The sequence below is a fragment of the Miscanthus floridulus genome, chromosome 13 (assembly GCF_019320115.1).
Source record: "Miscanthus floridulus cultivar M001 chromosome 13, ASM1932011v1, whole genome shotgun sequence".
Lineage (NCBI taxonomy): Eukaryota > Viridiplantae > Streptophyta > Magnoliopsida > Poales > Poaceae > Miscanthus > Miscanthus floridulus.
Window position 1 is genome coordinate 30,762,314 of NC_089592.1, and position 18,670 is coordinate 30,780,983.

At 42.0% G+C, this 18,670-nt stretch overlaps 1 protein-coding gene across 1 annotated transcript; it reads right to left on the reverse strand.

Annotated features, from left to right (window-relative positions):
• Positions 1-8,789: 8,789 nt before the first annotated feature.
• LOC136499677 (uncharacterized) lies at positions 8,790-11,305 on the reverse strand. The gene is made up of 5 exons (XM_066495245.1): positions 10,976-11,305; positions 9,864-10,661; positions 9,398-9,818; positions 9,171-9,289; positions 8,790-9,059 (listed from the first exon to the last, which is right to left on the reverse strand). The coding sequence occupies exons 1-5, from the start codon at positions 11,303-11,305 to the stop codon at positions 8,790-8,792; spliced, it is 1,938 nt and encodes a 645-aa protein (XP_066351342.1).
• Between the last annotated feature and the right edge of the window lie 7,365 nt (positions 11,306-18,670).

Consider the following 18,670-nt stretch of genomic DNA (forward strand, 5'->3'; position numbering starts at 1 on the left):
CTATTTACATTGATCATGTGTTTCAATTGGGATTATGACAACTTGTTGCTACTCTTGTGCTAAAATTGTGAGAACTAAAAGCTAAATGCTGTTAAACCTATGTCAAGTCTTTTGAGCCTCATAAACCCCATGTTACACTTGTTGAGTACGATATGTACTTATGCTTGTTTATTTTTATTATTTGGATAAAAATCCTAGATGGGTAACAGATGGCTATGGTAATGACGACTTTCCTGAGGATTACTAGACTTGTGGTCAACCAGTTGACGTCCCTATGATGTGGAGCTTCCACGAGAGATTTTTTCTTTATACTCCCGCTACATTTATGTGAAGACCCTGTCTTATTATACGTGATGTAATAAATACTTGTGATGATACTATCTATAATTTGTCGGCTTATGTGTGTGACTGATATCTGGGTGCACATAAGATTATGCATCCCATTTTATCCTTAAAATCAGGTGTGACAGTCTGGTATTTGCGGTGAATCCTCATATTAATTAAGTTGTCATGCATTACAATAGTAACTCCAAATTTACTTGCAAACACATCTCTCTTAATCATTTCTTCGCTTGTATCTGCAATCACATTTAAGTAATGCCCCTTGATTTCTTGTGCTTTATAAATTGCATCTGCACAAAGGATAAAATAATCTATCCAGTGCATAAATGGTTGCGGTTTAAATTTTGGAATCAAGTTCAACATGTAGACACTCAACATGCTCTATCGCAATTTATTTTTGGAAATAATGCCAATTTTGTGTTTAATAATACATCGCAGTAAAGGACTGCTTGTTCAGCTTATGTGTTTCAACTTGGATACCCTGTGGCAGACCTTGGGAGAGTTTTTTTAAAAGTAGGGGAAATTCATAGATGTAGCATGGGTTTCCATTCACCAGCGCAAACTACACAAAGATTGTCACATCCAGTCCAATTTGGAATTTGGCCCATAGTGACTCATGTGCATGTTAATGAGATATTGTGGAGAGTTTAGTCCCACCTTGGTTGTTAAAGGTTAGATAGACCAACATATCAGGCTTCTAGAGTCCATCCCACTATCTCCAGGTTAATCCTTTTATGCGAAGCGGGGACAAAAGCGTAAATGGGATGGTGGTAGGTGTGGTTCGCTCAGCGTTTAGAAGTCACTACCCCAGATCTGGACATCACTGTCGGTTCAAAAACCCCCTTCACTGCCAGATTTTGAACCAACAGTGGCATACCGACAGTGATGGGGGGTTGACATCACTGTCGGTTCTTAAAAACCGACACTGATCTATAGGCAACAGTGTCGGTTCCTGGCTCCACCCGATAGTGTCTAGTTGAACAACACTATCGGTTTGTAGTCCCAACCGACAGTGATGGTTGCATCAAGAGTATCGGTTCTTAGCTCAAGGCAACAGTGTTGAACAAGCCTACACTGTCAGTTCATGGCTCAAGCCGGCAGTGTTGAGCAAGCCAACACTGTCGGTTCATGGCTCAAGCCGATAGTGTTGAGCAAGCCAACACTGTCGGTTCATGGCTCAAGCCGGCAGTGTTGAGCAAGACAACACTGTCGGTTTGTTGATAACCGGCAGTGATGGTTATGACAACACTACCGGTTCGTTGTTAACCGATAGTGATGGCCCGTTCGCATTTTATCGTTTTCTAATTGATTTTAATTTATATTTTTCATGGAATCAGGTTTTGCTTTATATACGCTGCGTAGAAGACATGTCCATCAATATTAAACATTACAAATGTTATGGTTACAGTTCAAATGTTCTTATCCAGATCTTGATCCCTCAAAATAAAAAAGAAATATTCTCGGACTTCACAGATTGTGCAATGCTTCTCAGACTTCTTATAATAATCTAGCGAGCCGCTCTGGGCCATACTAGTCCTTGTACTTCACGAATTGTGTAATGGAAAATACTCCATCTTTTTCCAATATCTCGGCTAAGATGAATTTTGCGAGCTCCAATTGCAGTGCGACGATCTCTATGTCTAACAGCCTTTGGTGGTTATATTTCTTGCGCTGTCGTTCAAAAAAGATGATATCCAAAGAGGAACAGTAAATCATTTTGTTGAATTATTAACATACATAAATGAAATGGGGATTATACACACCAACTTATCGGCTGCTTCTGATTTCCCGTTGATGTTGCGAAGCATTGTCCACATTACATAAAACCTGCATTCATTGTTTCCCGCCGGCTATGATAGGTACTTCCCCTCCATTTCGACAACCTTGAATGGGACCGGCGTCCCATCGATATGTCTTCTTCGGACACTGAGCAACATTAAAGGGAGAAACATTAGAAAGCGGTATGTGTGATTAGAAAATAATATATTATTAGGATCGCTTACTAATTCAGCACTGCCACCAGTGCATCCAAATGATGAAATGGTTTTTTCTTCGAGTCCCACACCTCGATCAGATTTTTGGCAAGATTGACACAAATGAAGACGAAATGGTTGCTGCAATCACAAAATCCTAATTATCGAATAATCTTAACAAAAAAAGAAGCATAAAATTAAAAGCCGAGAACACATACTCGCAGTTGTAGGCTAGAAGTATGTGAGTTTTCTTCTTCATCGTGAATTCATCAAAAACAGCAATCAATCTCTATTTTAGGTCTTCCACGTCACATCCATAGAGGCCTAGACATGTCCTCTCATTGACTCACAAGGGGTCCAAGAAGCCTATGTAATCCCATTTTCTTTTTAGAATGCAAAATTTTGCTATAAACCTACATAAAATCATGGGAAGTGCTTAAAAGTTAACAATTTGTGTCTCGAGAGAGTAGTTAATTATAATATCGTGCGTGTAGGGTACTTACATAATCCACAACGTCAACATTTGAACATCGAGAGAGCGTTTCTAGTATAGCTGGAACAAGCACTCCCACTCGACATCGAACTTCTCTTCTTCAGGATAATGGAAAAGATGTGGCGAACGGATAATAACCTCAAAACCAAAGTCGTCCATCTCTGTTGCTTGAGCCATGTAATATTCATGTAACTGGCGCATATATGTTGTTAGATTTTTATAGTCATGATCGGGAACTAAAAGATTGCCCCTTTCATACTTTATTGCCGGTGTTCCCGTCCCTTGTACATCATAATAGATGTTCACGGCCTCTTCCATGGTTAATCTTGGGTTGTCTTCGACGTACTTCTGTATGTTCCTTAAATCTTTATTGTGTATTTCTTCGTCTCTTGTTGTAGCGTATTTATTCTATGTTTGCCTTTTGAATTCGGACTTTAACAAAAATGGAGGCAGTGAGGCACAATGATTGAAGAAACTAACATAATCTTCCTTCGAGATGTGTGCTATAAATTTTTCTTTCATCAAGGTGGTAACGCTGCTACTGAATGGCCCGTCTCCCGTAGGCCAGGCCTGGCCGAGCACCACCTTGTCCTTTATCCATTCCTGACGGATGTAGAACTTGACATTGACGGGTTCAGTGATGCCGTCCACCAGATGAGGCACATTCACCTCTTCTTTGTCGAGCGGGGTCGATCCGTAGCTGCTGCGACCCCTAAACTATGGGCTAAAGGCAGTAGGAGTAGGGTTTTGTGGTACTCCTGACCCCTTGGATAGCAAAATTTGCACAACTCGCGCTTCAACAGTCGCCTCAATCCGTGCTTCCATTCTGTCTTCCATCTCTTTTAGTTGCCTCAAATACTCTGCCTCATGTTCCACTCTACCCCTCGAGCGGCTTCGGTAAGTGTTAGATTTTTAGGGGAATGCTAGTTTCCAAGGAACTACACTGGTTCCTCTAGTGCGACCAGGGTGCTCCTTGGTTCCGAGTGCTTAGGTGAGCATGTCTTTCTCCCTATTAGAAGTACGAGTCCCTTGCCTCACCTCCTCAGTTACCTGGGAGATCCTCTAGATGAGTTCGCTCATGGGTTGATTTGTGGAGCTAAAGCTCCCATCCTCGGCGTGCCGTACATTCCTCCCCATACAGTATAATACCGACCTGGCCTCCTAATCGGCGGTCTCAACCTAAATGCCTTTCTCAGCAAGGTGATCCATCTTTTAAAGTTCTACTTCAAATTCTAACATCTTTTTGGCGTAGCCACAAGAGCCAAGATGATGAGGATTCATCGCTTTCTGCGAGTTCTCCTTATTCTTCCTGCTCAGTGCTAAGTACTCCTCGGATAACCTATATTCCTTGAAATCCTACCAGAAGTCCTTCTGCTTGCTAAACTATCCACCATCAAAGTCTAGCTCTTTATTTTGGAGGACAAAATTCTTGTGCAATGTCCCCTTGAAATTCTTAAAGCATGTCCCCATGATTTCTTTTGCTTTTTTCTTAACTAACTCCCTATCATACTCGGTTGGGAAAGTGAAATACTCTAGGATCTTGACATCCCATATGTAATACTTCTCACTTTCGGGAACCCTCCATGGGTCATCATCTTTCCCAATCCATTTCCTGTACCTAATCGGGATGAAATCCCTGACAAGTAACCCAAGGATAGTCTTGTATTTGGTCAAAGCTATAGGTGGTGAGAGTGGATCCCCAAATTCATCGAACTCAATAATGTGCCAGTGTGCATTCCTACCAACAGGAATCTTTGACACGCCTCGCTTGGATCTGGCCTTCCTACTACCCGAACCGTCTGGCTCCTTAGCTGGCGGAGGCTCCTGCTAGAGAAACCAAGTAAGTTATGACCCTCTCAATTGATTAGCGTGTGTGGCTACATAGTTACATGATACCAAAGTTACCTAGCCATCTTGGTCATTTTGACCCAGATCGAGCAGGCCAGACGGGGTCCATGGTTGCTCGTTCTCACCGTCCTGATTGACACCATCACCGTTTGTCGGATCATGCGTCTCTCCCGTCCCAGCGATATCAACCGCTTCTTGTTGCTGACCTATTCTTCGTCGATGGGGTAACAGGCGACGATGAGTCATGGCTGTGACATGATCATGGTTAGTTTTGGCTGTGGACAACTACTAATAGCATATGTTCATATATATATATATATTAATATGTTTAAAGCAAAGTCTAATAATAAGTCCACATACAACAAAGTCAAATAATAGCATATGTTCACCTAGAATAAATTCATTGTTTGATTGACCACATACAACAAAGTCCACCTACTGTTCTACGAAACTAAGCCTACATCAACTTCCAAACAAGAAAAGCAATGACGATAGCCATAAATAAAAGCATGACATCTCTCCAAGACCAAGAAGCAATTCTCCTAATCTTCACATCTCTGGCGGGTGGCTTCTCTTCAATCTCTAGTGCTAGCGGATGGCCATGGTTTGCATTCATTGGACAATAGTAGGTCGGTTGCCCATGGTTTGCAAGGTACGTCGGATGACTATAGTAGGCCATCAAAGCTTCAGCTTCTGTGTTGTATTTTTTGTGCAAATTATCAGGGTAGCGATTGACTTGAGCATAGCAATCTTCCCAGGTTCGATAAATCCCAGGCACATGACCAACATGCACTACAAACCATGCCATGGTTTCCTATACATTTAAGTAAATTAGGTTGTCATTGAAACATGATGTATTCTTATAAAATTTAATATATTTATGAATAACACACAACCATTGCATAAAATAGCTATTCACGTGCCTCAGTAATAGTTACTACAACTTATGATTATATCATCATTGCACATGACCATAGCCTCAGTCTAATTAATATATTAAGTCATCATAACCTTAGTCTAAGTGCATTGAACCCTCTACAATGCATACAAGATAAAGAAAAGTTGTTAGATGTAGGAAAGATATAAAGAATATTTTTTATTCGTTAAAAACCAAATGATGATTTAGAGAGCCAGTTTAAGACTTTTGGATATACTCCTAGAAATGTCTCAGAGTCTTCAGTCTCACTATAAATCCCCCAACCATCAGCACGAGGTTCTTTCACAAGTATCAGTGTAGGTAAGCATCTTTCCAAATTCCAATCTTCTTTGATAATGATTGTTTCTTCCTACCTGATACTGATCGAACAACCCTCGTTTGCTTGTAGTTAGCCTCAGTCCAATTAACTTTTCTTTATCTTGGCTTTTTCACAAGCTTGAAACTTGAAGTGACTCATAATCAACTCTAGGAATGAGATTTGTGAAAGGAGTAAGGAGATCCAAATCTTTTAGAAATTGGTTGTAGTTGTACTTGTACCTATCTGGTCCATGCTAAGATGTGCATATATTAGTTCTATAGGTCTAATATATATATACTCCATCCTCACATCCAAAAACATTGAGCATCGGTGGCACTACAGACTAGACATTCATGATCAAACTGTATGCTAGCATTGCAATAAAATAGCGGTAAAATAAATTATGGCAAGTAAATTATCATATCAAACAATAAGTTGTAGTACTTGGTAAATGAAAAGCCTCTACTGATTCAAGTAAGCAGCTGTGGGACATTTCATCAGACACATAGCGGGCAGTGAGCCACACTCACCGTGGGGGTGGGAAAGCAGCTGTCCGCACGCTCCTGTAGGCCTCGACGGTGGGACGGACGGCGTGGTGCTCTGGACGGCGCGGTGCTCTGGCTTGGCACAAATAGCGTGGTGCTCCAGCTTGGGGCGGTGGACGACGTGGGGCGGTGGATGGCGTGGGGCGGTGCTCTGATGTGGGGTGGTGCTCCGACGGCGCGGGGGGAGCGGTTGGTGCAGGGTTGAAATGAATTTGGATATTTTCAACCCGCGCCATTTTTATACCAGTAGCTCATCACTGCCGGTTCTGCTTGTAAACCGACAGTGATGGGGTACATCACTGCCGGGTCATTCCTCAAACCGGCAGTGATGTGGTGTAGTAGTTAGGTGTTAAGTTAGGTGTTAAGTAGGATAAGTTTTCATTTTCTTTCGAACTCCTCCTGCTGGAGCAACGGTTAAGACCCCTCAACTTAGCCCCCGAGACCCGTGTTCAAGTCCCAGGCAGCCCAAAATTTTTTGTTCTATTTTATAAATTATTAATTTATTACGGGAAATAGCTCATCACTGTCGGTTCTGCTTGTAAACCGACAATGATGGGGTACATCACTGCCGGGTCATTCCCCAAACCAAAAGTGATGTGGTGCAACAGTTAGGTGTTAAGTAGGATAAGTTTTCGTTTACTTTCGAACTCCTCCTACTGGCGCAACGGTTAAGACCCCTCAACTTAGCCCCTAAGACTCGTGTTCGAGTCCCATGTGGCCCAAAATTTTTTATTACGAGAAATAGCTCATCACTGTCGGTTCTGCTTGTAAACCGACAGTGATAGGGTACATCACTGCCGGGTCATTCCCCAAACTGGCAGTGATGTGGTGTAGCAGTTAGGTGTTAAGTAGGATAAGTTTTTGTTTTCTTTCGAACTCCTACTGGCGCAACGGTTAAGACCCCTCAACTTAGTCCTCGAGATCCGTGTTTGAGTCCTAGGCGGCCCAAATTTTTTTGTTCTATTTTATAATTTTTAAGCGGCCAAAAGGTCAAAAGAAAAAAGTAAATAACCCTTGGCACACATCCTATACTAGCGCAGCGGTTAAGTCTCTGAAATCTGTAGCCCGAGACCCGCGCTCGAACCCGAAGGTTGGCACAATTTTTTATATTTTTTTATATATCTCTGCCGGTTTTCAAAATAGTAGGTCGGTTATAAACGGTATCAGTGTTGGTTTATTCTCATCAATGCCATTTTTGTGAAACCGACAGTGATGTTTATATATATTAAAAAAATTCTTTTATATACTGAATAAATAGAAGCATATGTATTCCTATGTCGAAATGGCTTGAAATTTTTTTGCCAAGCTTGTACACGCAAATTAAGACCCCACACAGGATCTTAGGTTTTTCTGATCAGTTTTTTATTTATTATATTTTTCTGTGTGCTGAATGAGATAAAAGAGGGTGAATTTCATCTCGGACCCAATAGATTTTTTCATCCACCTCCACAAAATTCTTATCCCTAGGGCACATTAGAGCCTCTGTAAAAGTTTGGCACCATTCCAGATCTTTTCGTGGGTAGACTCAGTTCAACCTATAATTAATCGGTGTCGTCATGCGGAAATTCAATTAAACCTCAGAAAGTAGCAAACCAATGTTCAAAAAAACGCTAGGCGCTAGGCAGGCGCTAGCCTACTGACTAGCGCCTAGGAAGATTAAACGTAGATTAAACGTGATTAATCGTTTGTGTGTTTTTTAATTATTTTAATATTTTTGTGCTGCTGAGACCAAGATGAGTAGTAAATACTAAATACTAAATAGTACTCAGTAATAACTTGGAGTAATGAACATACATCTTGCTCTTTCTGCACACTTGTTGTTGACATAATTTCCTCTCCTCCTTGGCTTCTTGCATCCAACAGCAGCTAACCATGAAAGAGAGACAAGTTAATAATCTGAAAACCAGACAATCAAATGATAGGCAGAGTTGAAACTCATCTATGAGGGGCAGCTCAATATTGTACATGCACAACCAAGCTTCTAGACAATAGAGCAGCAGCCAATCAGCAGCACAGGTCACAAGATCACAGGAAAATATATAGATAACACTAACAGATCATCACTTGCCTTAATGGTCCACAAATTAAATAGAAGTACATCACATAATAATGGTCTTATGGTCCACACACAAATTCAAGATAAATAGTTAGATATTAATATCTAGATAACTTGGCAGCATGCTGCCATAATGCAATCTCCTTACTCCGCAAATGTGGTGGAGTTTAGAATTGCTTCTTCATCCTCCTCATCTTCATAGTCAATGTCATCTTGATAATCAGGATCATCCGATTTAGATTCCCACTCTTCTTCATCCACCTCTCTAGCCACTCTTGCACTCCTACAAGGTTGGAGCTATTCATTAGTTCCCATTGCTTCTCCAAGGACACTCCATGGTATCTCGGTACCCGGCATTTCTCCCTCATCTTCCTCATCTCTAAACACAACCAATGCATGATCATCCCCGCCGTTAAAGAAGAATCCTTGAGCTTTAGAAGCATCATTACTTAGAAGCACTTCATAGTTACTCTTTCTAGCGATCTTCTCCTTCTTGGACATCAATTTATTATTGAATTGGATGAATACTAGAGAGTTGAGACGCTCTGTTGTCAACCTATTCCTTCTCTTTGTATGATGTCGTACATTACAAACCAAAAACCATGGAATTCACATCAGCTGATCAGCACTTGTACACCAAATTGGGAATAAAGAGCAATTGGTAGACTACAAACTGACCTGTTCAAAAGTGCTCCAATTCCTTTCACATCCAGAAGCGCTAGAAGTTAGTGAGAGGATTCTAATAGCCATTCTTTGCAAATCCGGTGTTCCACCTCCATAAAGCCTCCACCAAGATGCTATAAAATGAAGTGAAATATATCAAATATGTGCAGAATTGATTGCAACAAAATCTAGACAGATTTGATTGAAGGAAATATATGGACAGAATTGATGCAAAAGCTTACCCGGATTGAACTCAAAGCGTTCACAGCTCTTTGCCATCTTTTTTGAGAAGTTTCCTTGTCTCTTTTGGAATTTCTCCAAGTCCTCATTAACAGTCCTATATTCCTTATCATCATCACCATAATAAAAGGTTTCCACACATTGCATGAATTTTTCAACCACAGTTGGATCAGAGAATATTGCTACATTGCTATAACTGTAGTAGGGATTTAGCATATATGCAGCCACATGAGTTGGAGAATCAAGCCTACCCTTCATTTTCTTGTCAACAATAGCCATGACTTCTTTGTAGTTCTTTTCCACATTTCTAAATGCCTCCTTTATCTCCCTCTTTGCCTTGAGAAGTTCTCCATACACATAACCCATAGATGGCTTCACATCCCCATCAACTAAGCGTAGCACTTTCACCAAGGGCTCAAAGACCTTCAAACAAAGGGACACATCTCACCAAAAATTAATGTTCAACACCATAGCTGTAGCATCCTTGCCCTTCTTGGACTTCACATCAGGTAAGTCATACCACTTTGAATCAACCACCATCTTTCTCAGACAATATTTCTTTTCCATCATACTTTGCAATGTAAGATAGGCTGTAGCAAATCTAGTTACCCTTGGCCTAATGATTTCTCTCTTCAAGGTGAAGGACCTTAAGCATGCCAAAGTTCGGTGGTGACCATAGACAAAGACAGTGAATGATTTCGCAAGATCAATTGTTTTCTTGAACTTTGGAAGGTTGCCAATACCTTGCAGCATCAAATTGACAGTATGAGTTGCACAAGAAGTCCAAAATATGTTTGGTCTCTTAAGGCTCAGCAATGCCTTTGCTCCCATGTTGTTAGAAGCATTATCTGTCACAATTTGCACCACATTTTCAGCACCAGCATCCTCAATTGCCTTATCAACTAGCTCATATATAACTTCACTAGTGTGTGACACATTTGGCATCTCCTTTGACTTGATAAAAGTTGTTCCCTCACTAGTATTTGTGCACAGGTTCATAATACTTCTTCTCTTCATATCTGTCCAAGCATCAGTCATGATGGAGCAGCCATGCTTAATCTTCTCATCTTCATGGTCTTGTAGCAAGCTCTTGGTTCTTGCATGCTCCTCTTCCAATAATTTCCCCCGAAGATCATACTGAGTTGGAGGGTGGAAACTAGGACCAAATTGCCCAATAGCTTCAACCATTTCCCTAAACTCATCATTATCACAGGCATTGAATGGAATAGCTGCAGAATAGATTGGTACAAAATTAAATTCCAGCAACTAATCATGAATGGATTACAATAATTATGAAGGCTGCAACAATAAGGAATGATCAATTAGTGTGAAGTACAAAACATACCATGTGTATACACCCATCTAGCAACATATTGCTACACTTTGTGTGTTCTCTCTTTCCAAAGTGCATCATTTATGTTTTGTTGCCTCTTAGCTTCGGCATTGCTTAAGTTGGGATCAATCAGTCTTGCAAATTTGTCCAAGGGTCCTAGCTTGTGAGGCGTATTTGAGCTTCCAACAAGTGACTCAACTTCTACCGCTTCCTGTTCAGCTGTTGAAAGCTACACATTCTCCCTAACCTCTTTGTCATGCTGCTGCTTATCTCTTTTCTTCTTTGCTGTTTCATCAAGATTCCTCTTGCACTTTTGCTTCACTTCCTCACTCACTTTTGAGCACTTCACAATAGATGTGCCAACATGAGCAAGATGCTGCTTAAGGCGATAAATTCCTGCTGTGCTCTCTTGGCCACAAAAAAGACACTTGACTCTATTCTTGTCATTGGGATCACAGAGACGCCCCCACTCCCAGCCTATATCAGATGATTTCCTCTTTAGGTGGTTGTCAACCTCATTGACTTCTGGAGCCGCTGCCTCAGTACCAGCAGCAGCTGCAGCTTCGGACGTTGCCATGCTAATCCTAATCCAAGAACAGGATTAGAAGGCATAATAAGGACCAAAGATGAACCCATCATAAGGACTAAGGAGCTACTGAGCAGACAGGTACTAATACACATTCAATCTTAACCCTAAATCCCCAATCCAATTCATCAATTAAGTGATTGACATGCACAAATCAAAATTGCAGACTACATAGCAAGGGAAGATGGGAGAGACCGATGGAGCCCCTAGAGAGAAGGAGCAGGGGCTCTGCCGGTGGTGGAGACCCCTACATGGCTGCTCCTGCAGTGGAGAAGCGGAACACAACAACTATGGCCTCTGTGTCGGGACTAGCGACTGGGCGTCCGTCGGCCTCTATGTCGAATCTCGGGACTGGCGATGAGGCAGCAGCTCGTCGGTAGGAGGCGGGCCTGCGGGAGGAGGAGGCACGCGAGAGCCGAGATGCGGGTGACGGCGATAGAAGCCCCGGTGCCTCTCTCTGTTCCTTTCCGCACCTGCTAGCCAGGTCATTTCACGCCTGCCGCTCTTCTTTTCCGCGCGCAAGGGCGCGATTTCCCGCCCCTATTCCTTTCCTTGCGTGCGTGACTTCCCACCCCCCGCGTGCGCTTCTGCGCATGATTTCCACCGCCCAATGACGTTTTTTCTCTGATTCTACGACGTTTACTCACTGCAACGCGTGTAGACGAGCGCCTAGGACCGCCCAACGTCTAATTGAACGCCTACCCCCTAAACAAGACGTTGGGCCACCGTTCAGCGACTAAACTCGATTAAACGACATTTAATAATGTTTTTTTGAACCTTGTAGCAAACCATCTCCGAAAAATCCCAAACTTGGTGTTTCCTTCACACGTGGCACGTGCAAGTCTAAGAAAAAGTTTGAGACGAATACGACACCAGAATGCCTATGAACCACAGAAACCTTGATAACCTATGTGTATAGTCATGGTTCGATGAAAAGGCACATGCACCTCTATGAAGCATGTATACTCCGCCTATATCGAAATGACTTGGAATTTTTTTGGCAAGCATGTACACCCAAATTAAGACCCCATATAGGATCTGAGGTTTTTCTGATCAGTTTTTTATTTATTATATTTTTCTCTATGCCGAATGAGACAAAAGAGGGTAAATTTCATCTTGGACCCTATAGATTTTGTCATCCACCTCCACAAAATTCTTATCCCTAGGGCTCATTAGAGCCTATGTAAAAGTTTGGCACCATTCTGGATCTTTTCATGGGTAGACTCAGTTCAACCTATAATTAATCGGTGCCGCCGTGCGGAAATTCAATTAAACCTCAGAAAGTAGCAAACCATCTCCAAAAAATCCCAAACTTGGTGTTTTCTTCACACGTGGCATGTGGAAGCCTAAGAAAAAGGTTGAGATGAATACAACACTAGAATGTATATTTCTAGTTGCCCAACAAATGTTACATGAATTACATGCATGATAATAATTAAACACACAAAGCTATACAAATTAAAATTAGAACTCAATTAAACTATGACCTTGAAACCAACCTAAGAAACATTAATTCCTATCGGAATCACTGTCGGGTTCGATTGGGCCACGCACACTAACATGCTTCTGTAGCCATATATGATAATTGATGTCACGGATTATGTATCCGCTTGTATCGATGAAGTCCAATACACGTATGAGTGCACTGTCTCATGCCTCACAATACCAAAAGAATGGTCGGCCATAGATGTAACCTACTGAACGACCACTGCCCCTGTTAGTAATCCTTATGCAGTACTAGCATCCTTCTACAGTGAGCTGGCCAAGGTTACCATTACAGAAGTCCCAATCGTACCCGAGTTGCTCTGTAGCTTGGTCTAGAATGGCCCACAAGCCACATGCATCATAGGTAAGGTCCTGGAGCACAATCTGCATGCGTAGAAAAAGAAAAAAATTAGAGAATGTTATTACAATAATAAACAACAAAATAACCACGACTCAAGTATAAGTGACCATTTTACCACATCCGCACGGTTGTAGCTCGCAAACCATTCGCTTGCTTCCAGGACGGGGATATCACCAGCATTCAAAGCAAGTGCCTTGAAGTGCGAGAAATCAGGCACATCATAGCAAACATGTCGAAGTGCCTCTAAATAGATGCGCACGACACTGAATTGGGCACTTATGACGTCCAAGCTCTGTCTTCCCGTCTCGTGGATATGGTTCCGATGATTTGCACCCCTCAAAGGGATGGAAAAACTGAGTTCACACGTCCATAGCCGACCACTTGCATTAGATGTCGTGTTCTCGACGATGTCCGAGATAAAAAAACCAGCTAAGTGCTGTTCGTAGCCAATCTATTGGGGATATAGTCTGCGACATATATTTATGCAACAATGATATTAAACTAATTACACTTATTTGTTATCATAAAAAAAACAAAAGATGTTGGAAAATATTTCATACAATAGCTGGAACAGGGAACCGTGGAATGGCCACATTAGGAGCGAATGACTCATCGCCAGGGTGGAAACCTAGTTCTTATGGTGGGGGAGGTCCGTTGTTCATACCACCTGAGCGATAAAATGCCAAAAAAATATGAACATAAAATATATGCACAAAAAATTCTTCCAAGTAAAATGTGGCAACATAATTAAATATAGATCGAATGCAAGGAATAAGAATATATATAAATGTAGAATGCAAAGAAACATGAATATAAATATAGATCAAATGAATATAGATAGAATATTGGAGAAGACAACATATCAATACCATTGAAAACTGCAGGTGCCATGACCAAATCATGTAGAGAGAGTGAATTTCTTGAGGAATGAGAGTGAAACATGAGAAATGAGACTGTGACAGTTCATGGGTGGGTGGGATCAATGTATGTGCCCGGCGATTTGTTTTATATAGGGGGCATGGACATCACTACCGGTTTTTAAGTAGAACCGATAGTGAAGGTGCATATATGTAATGGATATATTTATTTAGATAGTACAGTGGAAAAGTTTTAATAACAACGATATATTTATTTAGATAGTAATGAAATACATCAAAAAATAACAAAAGTATTAGAAATAAATTACATATACGATAACAAAGACCTTACACTAAAATTCCATATACGATAACAAAGACCTATTTGTGTATAGGTCAATGTTACAATCAATGTGTTCAACACATTATAATATAACCACCTCAGTAGCATTCTTCTAGCACCAACTAGGGGCAAACAACAACACCGAGGTGGTCTACGAGCTATACCGGTTGGAGATGACAAGGTGGCATCGATGAATCCGCCTTGTCTGTACATGGCCTTTTTCCAGATGCGCACCGCAACGGATGGCTCTGTGAACCTCGTGGCATCTCTAATCTTCGGTGTTGTTCTATCTTCAGTAGCATTCTTCTAGTACCTCTTGTGTGCACCATTTTGGTGGACTATGACGCATAACGATATCTGTGGTTTGTTGTGAGAGAAAAACATTGTATCATAGCTGATAAGGCCTGGCTGAAACCAAAATGCATGGAGAGGCTAGCTCCTAGCCGAGGGCCATTTTATAGGGGCTAGCAGTCGTGGTATATTTTTATTTCTAAACTAAAGTTGTCATGGTAGGTGGGAGCAGTGTTCCAACTATTGTGGTCAGTGGGAGCACTGTTGGCATATGAGGAGCATCTACACATCACTGTCAGTTTTAGTTTAAAAACCAACAGTGAATGGAGTTATCACTGTCGGTTTTAACTCTAAATCGACAGTGATGAGGAATTATCACTGCCGGGTGAATCATCAAACCGGCAGTGATGTGGGTGTAGCAGTAAAGGGTTAAGTAGGATAACTTTTCCAATTATTTTGAATACCACACACTGGCTCAATGGTTAAGACTCCACAGCTTAGCCCCCAAGACCCGTGTTCGAGTCCCAGGCGGCCCAATTTTTTTGTTTCAATTTTATAAATTATTAAATGACTTTGGAAAATTGCTCATCACTGCTGGTTGTAATTCTAAACCAACAGTGATGAGGAACCATCACTGCCGGGCCATTCCTCAAACCAGTAGTGATGTGGTTGTACCAGTTAGGGGTTAAGTAGTATAACTTTTCCCTTCCTTTCAAATTCCTCCGACTGCCTTAACGGTTAGGACTCCGCAACTTAGCCCCCAAGACCCTGTTCGAGTCCCAGGCGGCCTAAATTTTAAATTTTTTGTTTCAACATTATAATATATATGTCTAGACTTCCAATAGAAGGACATTGGGGTGGCCATTCTCTTCTGAGCTACTACTAGTAGTGAGGGATCGACAGCTCCTCGACGCTGGGCTGGGCTCCTTCGAGTATTGCGAGCAGGGACTACAAACTGGTTGGGGACCAGAGGCGCCGAGGAGTTGTGGATCCCTCACTACTAGTAGTAGCTCGGAAGAGAATGGCCGCCCCAATGTCCTTCTATCGGAAGTCTAGACATATATATTTATATTTATATTTAGCAGGTGTTTAAATTCAGAGAGTAAAGTTTAGAAATGATACATCGGCATATTTGCTAAGTTGGCAGAGTATTAACGAGGAGGAGAGAGGAGATGAGAGTTTCATCAGGATCAAACATCCTTCATGGTTATGTGCATAATGATTACATAGTTAACAATAATCTAACTATCTTTAGGTGCATCAACAATGAGGGCCTCATTGTGATCAAGCTGTATGTAAGCAGGTTCGTCACCCTATTGAATGATAGGTAGGAGTACGTTCGCCCCGAATGGAGACATTTCCTGATAGCCCCTGTAGTCTTCATTGTCCGTCACTCCATCAACACCGACAATCTTCCTGTTCCCTTCTAGGACTACTTTTAGCCTTCCTTTTGTCTTGTTGTCCCTTGCATAGAAGACTTGCATAACATCTGTTGCAAGGACGAAGGGGTCGTCTCTGTATGCGGTCTTAGTGAGATCAATGGTAGTGAACCCTTCGCTGTCAGTGTTGATTTCCTCGAGCCAGACTCACTGCAGCAAAAAAGAGCTACCTTCAATGGACCATACGCTAGCTCCCATATCTCCTCTATGAAACCATAGTATGTCGCCAGCATGTTGCTATTTTTGTTGTGAGCATCAAAACGAACACCACAATTTTGGTATGTGCTCTTTCTATCTTGCTTTTTTGTGTAAAATGTGAATCCATTGATCTCATACCCTTGGTACTTAAGATATGTACTCAAAGGTCCCTTGGCTAAGGCATCCAATTGATTACCCAACTTTATTCCAAGCAAGCGACGTCGCAACTAGTTGACAAATTCCTCCTTATGTTTTTTATCCAGCCAAGCCTGTAACCTGCTCGGATACAGAGTTTGCAGCGATTGCCTATGCTCATCAATGTATGGCATCACACCCTCGGCCTGCTGGAGAATAGTGAACTGTGCCTGTCTGAAAGAAACAGGGTCATCTACTATAACAGATTTCTCCCCAATCATTCCTTTGCAACGTAGTCTTCCCTCGTGATGAGATTCTAGAACTCTGACCCTTTTGATCTTCAGATAATATGTGCAGAACTCAGTGGCCTCCTTCGTTGACCATCCTTCAACCATGCCCCCTTCTAGCCTGAATCTATTCCTAACATACCTCCTGAAAACTTTCATCAATCTTTCGAAAGGGAACATCTGATGCAGGTACATTGGGCCAAGGGCTCTAATTTGGTCAACAAGATGAATGAGCAGATGCAATGAGATATCAAAGTAAGTCAGCGAGAAATGCATCTCAAGCCTAACGAGAGTTTCGGCTATGTCCCGCTATAGCTGCTCTAGCATGGACACATCAATGACCTTTTTAGAGATCGCATTGAAGAACGAGCAAAGCTTTATGATTGGGGCGTGGACCTTTGGGGGGAGGATACCACGTAGGGCAACAGGGAGAGGCTAAGTCATAATGACATGATAGTCATGGGCCTTCATAGGGCCATAGTTGAACTTGAGTTCTCTCATGTTTACTAGCCTCTTCGGGTTTGCATAGTAGCCCGTCGAGACTTTGAGTTCATTGAAGAAAGAAATAAGCGCACGCTTTTTTCCTTCTTCATTGTCCATGACGCAACTGGAAGTTCCAACTGGCCATTCTCTAGCTCCATGGGATGCAGCTCCTTCCTGATTCCCAAGTGTTGCATGTCCAGGCATGTGGCAAGTGAATCCTTCGATGTCCCCCCGATGTCCATCAAGGTGTTAAGAGTGTTAGCGCACATGTTTTAAGTGATATGCATGGGATCAAGACAGTGGCATACACTCAGAAATGGCCAGTAAGGTAGTTTCTAGAATACAGATTTTTTCTTCCAAATGCTCCCATCAGGTGCTGCTACTGCATTATCCCCCTTCCCAAGGACAACCTCCAGTTTGTTGAGTTCTCAAAGTATCGTAGGCCCATCTCGATATTTTGGAGCTAAGCGTTTCTCAATAGTACCGTTGAAATCTTTTATGTTCCTACGGTAAGGGTGATCCTTAGGTAGGAATCTACGGTGTCCCATATAAACTATCTTTGAGTTATTTGGTAGATTTACCTCATCGATGTCGTCCAAGCACTCGACACATCCAGTATAGCCTTTTGTCTTCTCTCCGAACAACGAACCTCGAACTGGTAGGTCGGTGATTGTAGCGATAAGTACTCCCTTGATCGTAACATGTTCCTTTTTGTACTTGTCCCAAACATCTGGCACACCTTTTTCAAACATCTCCACTAGTTCATCGATCACTAGTTCCAGAAACACATTGATGTCATTCCCAGGTTGTCTTGGCCCTTGGATTAGTAGTGGCATCTGGATGTACGACCGCTTCATACAGACCCAAGGTGGAAGGTTGTATATATAGAGCGTCACTGGCCAGGTGCTATGATTGCTTCTAACCTGGTCGAAAGGATTCATCCCATCTGTGCTCAAAGCAAACCAAAGGTGCCCTACCTCTCCACCGATGTCCTTATAGAACATAGTATTGATAGTCCTCTAGTCATGCCCGTCGGCAGGGTGCCTCATCATTGTATCTTTCTTATGCTCTTTGCCATGCCAGCGCAATAGCTTGGCTGACTTTACACATGCAAACAGCCGATGCACCCGAGGAGCTATAGGAAAATACCAAACGACCTTTATAGGACCTCCTCTGGTCCTGGTACCCTCATCTGACGACCCTTCCTTGTACCGTGGAGCTTCACACTTGGGGCACTTGTCCAAGTCTTTGTATTTTTCTCCATGGTACAATATGCAATCATTGGAACACGCATGGATTTTTTCAACCTCAAGGCCGATGGGGCAGATCATTTGCTTGGCCAAGTATGTCTTTTCTGGCAACTTGTTTTTTCTGGGAGCATTTTCCTTATTATACCTAACAACTAATCGAAGCCTTTATCGCTCAATCCGTTTGTCGATTACTCTAACAGCATGATGTCAGCTTCCAGTTTGCTCAT